Genomic DNA, 12,650 nt, shown 5'->3' with positions numbered 1-12,650 from the left:
CACTTGTGTACGTGAGTCGACTTGAGCTTCGTTTCAGTCATGAGCGTTGGTGACTGAAACAGTGATATTTGGTATCAGAGTATCGCGTTGGACTCAAGAATTCACATGTCGTGTTCAGCATGTCATGACGCACTTTTATTGACTATCAACAATGAGCATCAAGCTACCACGGATATGTTCATTGTTTTCGTTGGTGAAAATCTCGTGATACTCATGACATTTTGCAGCACTGGTTACGACCCCCTCGAGTTACGACGATTCGCAGATACGACGATTTTGATTGACAGTTAAAAGTTGTCATTGACAAGAAATTGATGTATTTTTTTGAATATCTGGGCTGATAAACGTTATACACACATTTCCAAAGATTCCAAAACTACCCGATCTTGCATATCTTTATTGTGTACGGTTTTTAAAATATAATTATTACATTATCGAACGTTATTTTAAATAAAATACACGATATCATAAATTCCAACTCTTCAACTTCGGTTATAAACTTTGTATTCAGAGATATTCGACATGCGACTTTTTCGACTTACGCCTTGTTTTGGGACATTTTTTCGGTCCCAAATACAGTCGTATCTCGGGGACACCTGTATATTTGACTCTTTGTGACCGCAGAATGATACATTAACCAAGTTGATCAGTAAAATTATATTATGTAGAATCATACAAAATTCAATCCTAATTTTCGTCATTGTACGATGGAGTAAGTCTCGGGTGGAGCTAAAACGAATATGTAAATGATACATTAATTATTAAGACAAAATTATGTTTGCGAACAGTAAACGGAGCTTTCTTACCCCAAGTAAATTTCTCGGGACGTAACCTTCGCTACCTAAGGAGCTGCGAGCCCACCACCATTCTCGTTCAGCTTCATCTCCTTTCCGGATGATAGTCAGCGTGTCGTTGACAAAGAAGCTTAATTCATCAGGCTGCTGAGATTCGTAAGAGAATACAGCATACACCTCTCCATTGTTCAATATACCCAGCTTTTCTTGTATACCTTTAAATAACGAAAAACATGCATTTTAATTACTAATGTTAATAATTTACGTGTCATGTACATGTATAATTCTATGCTTAACTGATATTAAGTAACACTCTGGCAGGCAACAAGAGATGTCAGACATCTCATATTCTCACCATATTACCATCTTGTGACTGATGTTCGCTTACAGGGTTTCTCAAGCAAGCTCAACATCGTAACACTATTTTTCGAACACGTTAAACGATTATCAACATCGTAGGGGAAGGTAGGTAAAGACGGACACTTTGTCATAGGGAAAGATGGACACCGAATTTGTTGGGTTATTTTACTTCTTGTATCAATTGGTGATGAATGTATTTCTTCAAACACCTCAAATAAGGGTATTTTGAAAATATAAACCATTACGCAACTAGAAAAAGTAATAAACAAGCGAGAAATGAAACACCGATCAAAATAGCAGTCATGCGTTATGATATTACTTGCTCGGGGCTGATGAGGTTGCAATTGGTCAAGAATGGTTTATAAACGTACCAAGACGTGGAAAGCGATAGAATTTGTTAAAATACTGTAATACAATTCAATTTTCAATGTTTTCTAAAGGTGTCTATCTTAGCCTTCATGGTGTCCATCTTTCCCATATCAGGTGTCCGTCTTACCCAAACATTTCAAAACTGCACGAAAAAAAATCATGTTTTTCATTCACGAAAAAAAACGCAAAAATCGATGCAAACTTCAAAGTTTCAACACATTTTGTGATAAAACATGAATGTAAGATAATGTATGTACATTTTCATGGTCGTTAGACCTATATATCCTTAGATTTTTACCATTTCCCTTAACGTGTCCGTCTTTACCTACCTTCCCCTACATACAATACAATACAATACAATACGAATCCGTAAACTTTTTTCGATTTGGTAACACTAGGTATTGAACGCGTAAAATCTAAACTCAAATCTGGAAAATGCATGTTAGCTTTCTTGTTACTCATTATACATTTTTCAGATATATATATATATATATATATATATATATATATATATATATATATATATATATATATAGAGAGAGAGAGAGAGAGAGAGAGAGAGAGAGAGAGAGAGAGAGAGAGAGAGAGAGATAGCTGATTTACCCGGTTTCACGCGGGATAAAATTAATGTCCGGTTTTTATTAAAAATAGAAGAATTTGGAATCCAAGGAGTATAAAACAACGATTAAAATGATTACTATGATTTTATCCCAAAGCTTCGATTCTTGTTATCATTCGTAATAACAGTATGTAATACAGGGTTTCGAATCATTTAAGGGAATAGTTCAATCACTTATGGGAATGTTGCAAATCGGTAGGGGAATGTTGCAAGCAAGCTGTGGATGTTTGCAATCACTTAGGGGAGTGTTGCAATCGATTAGGGGAATTTTGCAAGCATACTGTGGAGCTGTCGTCAGACGGGGGGTGCCGGTGTAAAAAGCTTCGAATTGATACCGATGATGTTTAATTAAACGAAAATTAAACAGGATAAGTTAATAAGATTGACGAAAATATTTTGAGGTATTTACAGCGGCACCCATCATCTGATGTCAGCTCCACAGTACGCTTGCAAAATTCCCCTAATCGATTGCAACACTCCCCTAAGTGATTGCAAACATCCACAGTTTGCATGCAATATTCTCCTACCGATTTGCAACATTCCCCTAAGTGATTGAACTATTCCCTTATATGATTCGAAACCCTGTAAAGATCTGCTATGACAATCATCCGCTTGGGTACCACTGAGTTTTTTCGGTCAAATTATAGCTAAATTTCGTATCATTCTGCATGAAGGGGTAAGTTTTAGCCATTAAATTAGTTATTCGATCTGATTTCAACTAAAAAATCAAAATTTGGAACCATTTAAAATAGTTTTTAAAATTTGACGTAAAGAGAATTTATTTTTAGTTTGACACTTGATGTATCAAATTAGTATAAGAACTGTCAAATTAAGAAAATCGTGTATAGCGAAATTGCGTATATCGAGGAATACCTGTACCTTTTGAAATGGTTTTTAAAATTCGACCAAAGGAAAATTATTTTGCATTTGACATTCGAACTGTCAAATTTGTACAATTTGCTAAAAAAAACTGTTAAATGTAGAACATAACGTATACCAAAATCGCGTATATTGAATATGGCGTATATCGGGGAATATCTGTACCCATATACCAGCGCTAAAAAGCTATCGAAATTGCAAGGCCTCGTACGAGCTCGCAAACTGCTCGAAATTGCTTGCGGGGTTTTAATACCAGTGTAAACTGCACCGGTCTCATGGTACAGTCGTCAACTCGTACGACTTAACAACATGCCCGTCATGGGTTCAAGCCCCAAATAGACCGTGCCGCCATACGTAGGACTGACTATCCTGCTATGGGGGGAAATCAATAAGTCACTGAAAGCCAACCCCACAAGTGTGTTGGCAGGCCTTGACCGGCATCGGTTGTTGAGCCAAAGAAGAAGAAACTGCACTTAGCACCGAGTGACAAAGCGATGTTAACAACAACAAAAATACTGCTCTTGGTATGGGATTAGAAAATTGCTAATAAATTAAATTTAGTGTAACTTCTGAAAATGATGTAAGTCTTAAAACCTATTCTCATACCACCATAAGGTGTGTGCAAAGTTTCGTTGAAAATGATCCAGCCGTTTCGGAGGTTTCGCAACAAACACCGTGACACGAGATTTTATTATATATAGAAGATATATATAGATATAATATATATATATATATATATATATATATATATATATATATATATATATATATATATATATATATATATATATATATTGCTAATATATATATTGCTAATATATATATATATGTTGCTAATATATATATATATATATATATATATATATATATATATATATATATATATATATATATATATATATATATATATATATCTCTCAAAATTAAATAGTTTTTCCATCGTTTTTTGTCACGAAAATGAATGCAATGCGTGCAGGACATGTGCATCTACTTTTTACAACACTTTTTTCGTCCGAATCAATTAAAAAATATGGAAAAATAACATATTTCCTGAGGCAACATCAAATTGTTGGGCAAAATGCTTCGGTCAGCCACCGCCAGATGCGCTAGTGAAAAATGAAATTACACTACAGATAAGATAAATGTAGCCCGGCCTTTAGCTTATACCACAACCAAATCATGTTGCTAAGTGAACACATACCATTTTGCCCCAAGTGGAACATTTTACAAACTTTTACATTAAAAACTTTAAACTAGATGAAATGGTTACTTTTTCACATAAAATATCATTTTCATAGATGCAGATATTTTCATATATATCTATATATATATATCTATATATATATATATATATATATATATATATATATATATATATATATATATATATATATATATATATATATATATATAATCATAAAATAAGCAGTCTTTAGCCATAAATCAACGTACTGTAAAGATATTCTGAGCAACCGTCAAATCCTTCTTCATCCTCTTCGCATTTTTCGGCAGGAGTTTCGTGATCGGATAGAGTTGCTGCAAATAAACAGGCGCCAGACTCGACCAGAAACTTTACCATAGGCAAATTATTGCAACTGGCAGCACAATGCAAAGGGGTCCACCCATCGGAATCCTGTGCATTTACGTCGCATCCAAAATTTACCAAAAATCTGCAACAGAATGAAACATTTAACAAGGTTTTACTTGCAAGAACCATACCGGGGTTTGCAATACAACTGAAGACCGCGAGATACTTTGATGAATTGACGTGAGTCAATCACAAGACTGCAGAACATATTCTACCGGCACCTCTACTTACTTTACTATTTCAAAATGTCCCGCGCATATTGCATTGTGCAAAGCTGTAATACCTTCATCATTTGCTGCACTCGGATTTGTTACCTGTAATAATAAGATATTGTTTTTTAGGAAATTGTGCTTTATTTATTTAATTCTAAATAAAATAACAATGCTTCAGCATATTACATTTGTTTGGCTCACCTGCATCGCAGTTTTTTCGACGAGTTCCAGTTCTCCTTCCAAACTAGCATCCAACAGTAATGCCAACGGATCGAAACTTACACGCCGTGAAAGTTTATGTTTACTTCCTTCGCCTAATGTAATACCATTCCCGTTATCAGTCCCAATGTCAGCAGCATTCCCTTGAACATCTGGTTCCATTAGAATGAAATTACGCTTCCTTCTAGTTACTTCATTATCTAAATTTCCATCAGTGCTGTTACAATTCCCACTTTTTAGCTTTTTCAATCGTTCTATTGGATGTTCTCGACCAGCATGAAACTCACTATTATCTGACACATATTTTGTACTATGCAAAGATTCGCTTTCGCAGGTACTATAGTTTATAGTCTCATTTACCTCGCTAGTATTAGGAATAACTGTCTCCTTTCGTTTATTAATTATCTGTTGCGTTGCGGATGAAATTGGAAACTTATTTAATCCTGTATTAGCATTGCAGTTGAGATTGACAGAGTTTGTAAAGTTCTTTAACTTTGGTTGTTCTAAAAATGGATGTTTCCGGATAGTTAAGGGCTTTGCCTTAATTGGGAGTTTATCATTTACCGTGGACTGTTTATTGATAGCCCCCTGTAAACTTAAATCCGGAATATCAAAAGATGCTGACGCCGATGCATCGATTTCATTCTTTGTTAATCCTTCAATGAAAGCTACATTCATTTCGTTACCATACTCCTCCATTTCATTACTATTTCCCGCTACCACCAAAGGATTTGTTCCTGCATTGCTGACACCGGAAATTTTGTTGGGTTTAGGAGGAAGGGCTGGTCGATTGTTATTGTTTGGGCTTGTTGAAATTGTTGTTGGATCAGCTTCGCTCAATGTCATGACGTTACTTTCAATACATGTTGGAACTTTACGTGTGACTCTCGTGATTTTTACACCCGTTGTTCCACATAAATTGTAAGCACTGGCAACTGTAGATGAGCTAGGCTTCAAAGCAAGCGTAGGTGCTACACTGTTGATTGGTTTTCTGGGTGATACCACCAAATTTCCTAAAGGAATGTTTTGCAAAAAAATGTGGCTAGCTTTTGGTTGGCTTAAGTTATTATGTTTAAGTTTATCTTGACTATTTCCAATTGAGTTTGCTATTTCAGTGTTACTATCATTTGACTGTTCTTTGTCTAAACTTACGACCAAATCTGATTCATAATCATTGGAGTTATCGCAGTTTGATGGTGAATTGGAATTACTCTTTGTTTCAAAATCATCAGATAACATGTTTTGGTGCACTTCCTTCCCAGTAATTGTACCATTTTCTGTTCCCGTTCCAGAAACGTTTCCGAGATTTTCTGCGAAGCATGATTGATATTGCTGTTGTTGGTGCTGCTGCTGTTGGCGAACAGCGAGTTTTTTTTCATCACTTTCCGGTGCGAACAACATAGCTTCCTCACAAGCAATAGTTTTCACACTATTTTCATGTTCCCACTGGTAATTTTGTAGCTGTAATTGCTGCACATGTTGTGGTTGTATATAGTCAGAAGAATTGCTAATCGACTGCTGAGGTTTATCATTCATGCTCAACAATGAAGATGCAGGTGAAGTAAAATTCGACCCATCTCCTAAAGATGATGATTTCGCGGGAATATGATTAAACGGTTCCACTGCAACAATATTTCCTCGACTCAAAGTTCTTGAATGCGAGGAGATGATGTGTGTTGACGAGGATCTGTAAAACAATATTATTTTAAAGTTACAAATATAATACCATTTACCTCTGGGTGTCCCAGAGATATATTATTAATGCTATTAATGATTCTGACTGAAAATGACAATTTTGAACCTTTTTTGAACGAGTTTTAAAATCCGATCAAAAGGGAAATTATTTTGTATTTCATGTTCCTGATAATTCTGTAGCTGTAATTGCTGCACATGTTGTGGTTGTATATAGTCAGAAGAATTGCTAATCGACTGCTGAGGTTTATCATTCATGCTCAACAATGAAGATGCAGGTGAAGTAAAATTCGACCCATCTCCTAAAGATGATGATTTCGCGGGAATATGATTAAACGGTTCCACAGCAACGATATTTCTTCGACTCAGAAAATTATTTCGGGCCAAATGTAGCTCGTCAGAATAGAAATACGTCTCAAGTGAGATGAATTGTGCAGCTCAGCTATCATATGTGATAGCCAGCGATTACTGAGTTAGAATCCTAATATTTTGTGTAACAGATAGGGTGTATTATTATGAATTTTTGCAAAAAGATCAACACAATGTTAAATAACTTCCGAATCCATCGGAAAGCCCCAGAATCTAACGGGAGAAAATCTGGTATCATATTCGCCGTTCAAATTGATGAAGGTTTCGTCGACTTTTTTGATCTTGTTCTAGCGTGCTTGACTTTTAGTCGAAGCAACCGGTGAACGGAGTAAATGTTAACAAACTGATTGAGCACTTCTTTTAAATCGAAAATTTCCATATTTTGGTCGACGAAACCTTCATCGATTCGAATGGCGAAAACGAAACCAATTTTTCTCCCGCTCGGCTCGAATGCTTCCGACGGAATCGAATGTCATTCGAGTAGAATAATAGGCCTGTAAAAGTGAGCGATAAAAGGGTTACTAGAATTGTGTTGAATATAATTTCGAATGTAGACAGCGGTCTCAATTCGTTTAATGGTTGAATTTGCGTGTTTCCGATAGCTTGAACTGTCGGGAGAAAATAACTCGAATCTACCTACTCGATGATACCAATTTCAGCTTCATCAACTCGAAACTGCCGGCGGAAAAGCAACATGTAAAATTTTAGAAAAACTGGCTTTTTATTTGTTTGCAATCAAATAAATTAGTTATGCATCTTCAAAAAATACGAAATATATGTTTATTTATCGCAACAGAATAACAAAAGCCGATAAAAAAAATGCTGAAAAAATACGACTCTAAAAATATGACCTAAATGTTGTTTACATCAGAGCTATCCAAAAAAGTTTGCGGATTACAGTGTTACTCTAGCCAGCTCAACACTGTAAGCTTCATTTCCAATTCGTAAAATCACTATTCAACATTGTCAAATTAATGTCGTGCGTAGCGGAATTTGGGGCAAGTGTGCCACCTTAAGCATTTAATGTTATAACTCACTAAAACGTGTTTTTCGAAAGCCAATTTAAATATTATATCCATTATACATCTATTTCCTCACTTACTAATGAGTTTTGCTTGAAAAAAGTGCAAACAAAACTATTTTCAAAGCGTTTTAAAAATGATCGAAAAATACATTGTTTTTGGGTTATTGGGCAAGAGTACCACCCGAATGGGGCCAGACCTTTTAAAGTAAACGTATTTCTTAAATAATTTGATTTTTTTGCGTTGGGATAAAAACTAGTATAGGTGGCACTAGTGTATGTATTCCTACATGTCTTTTGTCCCCAATGAACCCTTTTTGACCACCAACTGTACCACAATATGGTTTGTTACTGGTCTGTTTTTCCGGGGTGGAATGCGCTCATAATAGCGCACCATACCACAGCACGCTACTACAATGTTTACATTTTTGACAGCTCGCGCCTTTGAAATATGGTGGCCCCAACAGCGGTGGATCGAAAGTTGTGCCTTTTTTGAAATTGGATTTTTCAGTGACAAAAAGAAAGTTTTATTCAACTAACCCCACAAAAAATTCACATTTTCTCACCTTTAAGGTGGTATAACTTTTTTCTCGGTTGATTGTTCCCATAATTTATTAGGGCTTATTTGGTTTGATAAAAAAAACTAAAATTTTCTGCTCAATTTAGAAACTCAACATAAAACAGTTCAAAACAATGGGAAAAATCTTATGATCAGGAGTCTTTCCCCCAGTTACGCGATATTCGAGTTACGCGAATTTTTATTTTTGACAGTTAGTATGTCAAATCAGTAAAATTTTCTCCATCAATTATCAAATGAAAAATAACTTGAAATTTTTCCAAAAGTTTTAAATCACTAAACACACAAAAATAACCGAATTTTTCTCACGAATTGCATTAAACAAGTAAAAAATTACATAAATGAACTTAATTCAATCAAAGAAACAGTACTACTCAAGTACATTTTGTATATATTCGACATACGCAAAAATCCGAGTTACGCGAATGTCTCCGGAACGCATTATTCGCGTAACTCGGGGAAAGACTGTATATGAAATTCGGCACAGTATACCTAGTCATTGGAACGCAACCAACTGTATACAATATTGATAATTTAACTTAAATTTTTATGGATAAAATGCTTGGTGGCATTCTTGCCCCAATGGCACACTTGCCCCAAATTCCGCTATACCAAGCAACCAATGACAGATCATTCGAGTTTCCATTTTTATTGCTGAAATGTATTTTACGGGATTGAATTAGTCGCTTCCTATGTTGAGCTGGCTAGAGAAACCTTGTATTTCGAACCACTTCTGTTAACGCCACGGGCCGCAAGTTGTCCACGGACCACAGGTTGGATATCACTGATTTACATGATCGCTTTATATCAATATGGGTTTTCTTTAACCAACTCAACATCATAAGCAAACAAATCAATCCTGTAAAATACATTTTAACAATAACAATGGAAACTCAAATGATATGTCATTGATTGCTTTGGTACGTTCGACAAACATTTGAAAATGTTGAGTTGGGATTTTAAAAATTGAAAATGAAGCTTACATTACAGAGTTGACTAGAGCAACCCTGTAAAGCATGTCGTAGAAAACAAATCTATACATAACATTAAACGGTTGTTTTGTCGATTTGGTCAAACAAACCAACCAACCAACCAAATAAAAAATATCTAAAAATCAACCCAAGTTCTAAAAAAAATATTATTTTTATCACCTTTTAGTTTGTTTATATTCAATTACACTTCCCTGGGGGCCATGGCTATCATATATGATAGCCATAAAAATATGTTAACAAAAAGTGCTTGGCCCCTAGGGAAACATAAACAAAAATGATCTGATGCTCAAAGTGTTAAGGGTAGAACTGAAACCAGCCCAAATTACTCAAAACAAAATATAACAGGAGAACACACAGAATACGAAAGAAAATATTGCAACGTAGCACCATCAAAACGAGCCAGAGACTCGCGCAGTTTTTAGAACAGTAGCTACGGCGTCTGGCGAAGAATTGAGAGCGAATCGTGCGGCGGTCGTTCGTATTTCGTGGACAACCTATAGTTGGAGTTTTGCCATTTAAAATAAAGATGTAACTGATTAATATCTACATCATATTATCAAGACCACACCAAAAGAAGCAAATAAGTTTTTGACAAAACAATTTCTTCACGGCAATTACAGTGTCTGTTTGTGCTCGTAGATGGATGACGAAGAGTGCACAATAACTATGAAATTCTTCAAACTATCGAAGATTTAACAATAAATGATGGCAGCTAGAATAAGACTGACTACTGAATTTCGACTACTCCAGGTGACTATTACCAAATTGGATATAATCACATCGAAGCAGATATTAATTATTTTAAATTAAGATAACTAAAAAGATAGCAAAAAGGTGCTATAATAAAAATTACCTCGAATGCAACGGTTGGTTAACACTGGATGGAGTTATTTTTCCATGATTATTTTGTCCTGATCCTGGACTAACATTTCCTGCATTCAAATTGTAGTTTTGCACGTTGAGTATTCGTTTTTTATGAATCCGGCTTTGCAATTCCACAATACGTTTGTCCACCGAATGTAGTTCTATCTGGCGCTGTTGTAATGTTTCCCTCTGCATATTTAAGCGGGCATTCTGTTGCATGGATAATTGATTACGATACTGTAAAAAAACCACAATAGATTATTCAATACATCGATCCATGCATGGTGTAATTGTTTATCTATTAATTTCATCTTACAGCAAGTTCCAAGCGCAATTTTTCCAACTCTTTCGCCGCGGATGTAGAATTATTGTTGTGGGAATTTGAATTTAGACTGTATGAAATGCCGTTTGTACCATTACCGACACCTCGTCGATCACGTCGTAGCTCTTCAAGCTGGCGTGTTAACGCTTCAACTTTAGCTACTGCAAGAGTAAGCTCCTTTTCCTTCTCACTGAATAGCGCTCGTATCGAGTCAAGGTCATTACCCAGCGTAACGTTATAGGTTTTTTGTAAATCTACTTGTCCCCTCAAAGCCCTGAGGCGTCGCAATTTTGATTCTTGGGCTTCAACACGCTCGCGCAATCGACGAAGACGCTCAGCTTCTGCAACCGAAACAGCATTACGTGTTTCCTGTGATTTTAGGAAACGTAAACGTTGTTCCTTTGCCGCAAGCATCTGGTGCTGAGTATCAATCTGATGTTGTTGACGCATTGCCATTGAACGTAGTTCTGCAGCAGTCGGTCGATCAGCTCGGTCAAGCAGCTGAATCTAGGACGAAGAAAAAATTACCATTACTACTAAAACAAAGTGTAGATTAAGCATACCATGAATATACGCATACATTATCTTCACTAAAACTCGGTTGCTTCATTCCATGATATACATTTAACAAAATTCAGAATAAGATGTGTTGAATTACATTTAAGAAAGCCAATAGAAACTCGTTCATGCACGATTGTAATGAAAGACACGAATGCTCACTTCACAAGACAATTTTATACTAGTAAAGAAGGATGAAGCTATCTAGTAATATACAACTTCACTGTTTTACAAAAGATTATTATAAATTGTCACGTATTTCCACGCGTAATAGCACAATAGTTTTTCACAACATGTTGATGGAATCCAATTATGCTTCAATCTCTTATAAACTACCAAATATTTCAATATCTAAGAAATGCTCTAGACATATACATTCACAAACGCCACCATTTTCACTGCTGGTGTGCCCGAAACATAGATAATATTGATTTCGATCATAAACTCTACAAATATTTATATTATTAGATTTTCACTCAAGTAAGTCAACTGTATTTTCTCTAATTACTTTTCCATAGGATTTTTTCATTACAGATGACGACAACACGCCATTTTGTGTATATCGTGAGTTGATATACGATCTGCTATTTACAGGCAGTTCCCAATATACGCGATTTTTTAAATTTGACAGTTCTGTGAAGAAATGTACTGCAGTAAAACGTCGATTAGGTCCGTGTCTGTGCTCCATCGCATGCGATTTTATCGCACGTGCTGTCAAACGCTTTTTCGTATAATATTGCGATTATTTGGATGATTTTAATAATATAACGATTATGAAAAATTAAGTTGAGATTGTTCCTACAAAACACCACACATTTAGTTTGACAGATAAAATCGGATGCGGCGTCCGACGAAATCAAAATTTTTTGATTCCGTCGTACGACGAAATCGCACGTCCGACGTTATCTGTCAAATTCCATATAAAATTTTGACAGGCCTTCCGATAAAATCGCATCCGATGGAGCACAGACACGGGCCTTATCCGGGCAGCTCGGAACCGGACGGTTACCGGTTAATCGATTCGCACGTATAATGAGCTAAGAAATGTCAAATTCATATAAAATTATAAAATTCACTAGTCTTATGATTAATTCACTTTGAATCAATCGATTACTCGTAAGTAGAATATTATTTTAATCAATAACTCCTGTAGAAAGTCACCCAAATAGCCAGCTCGAACATCATGGCTGATTTGGGGCTGTCCAACAAAAAATG

General features: G+C 35.6%; 1 protein-coding gene across 6 annotated transcripts; it reads right to left on the bottom strand.

The window, feature by feature from the left end:
- Nucleotides 1-358: 358 nt before the first annotated feature.
- On the bottom strand, nt 359-12,020 carry LOC121601019. 6 transcript variants are annotated; one of them, XM_041929808.1, is made up of 9 exons: nt 11,944-11,975; nt 11,458-11,881; nt 10,872-11,384; nt 10,545-10,792; nt 5,023-6,727; nt 4,841-4,923; nt 4,474-4,691; nt 807-1,009; nt 359-729 (listed from the first exon to the last, which is right to left on the bottom strand). In XM_041929808.1, exons 2-9 carry the CDS (start codon nt 11,485-11,487, stop codon nt 688-690), a joined length of 3,042 nt encoding a protein of 1,013 aa, XP_041785742.1. In that variant the 5' UTR covers nt 11,488-11,881; nt 11,944-11,975; the 3' UTR covers nt 359-687. The 6 variants fall into 6 exon arrangements, with proteins under 6 accessions (XP_041785742.1, XP_041785745.1, XP_041785747.1 ...); XM_041929811.1 differs by having other exon boundaries at nt 11,458-11,658; nt 11,944-11,962; XM_041929813.1 differs by lacking the exon at nt 11,458-11,881 and having other exon boundaries at nt 11,944-12,020.
- Between the last annotated feature and the right edge of the window lie 630 nt (nt 12,021-12,650).

This window comes from Anopheles merus, unplaced genomic scaffold (genome assembly GCF_017562075.2).
Source record: "Anopheles merus strain MAF unplaced genomic scaffold, AmerM5.1 LNR4000018, whole genome shotgun sequence".
Lineage (NCBI taxonomy): Eukaryota > Metazoa > Arthropoda > Insecta > Diptera > Culicidae > Anopheles > Anopheles merus.
Note: the sequence above shows the minus strand (reverse complement) of the source record. Positions and strands in the feature narration are given on the sequence as shown.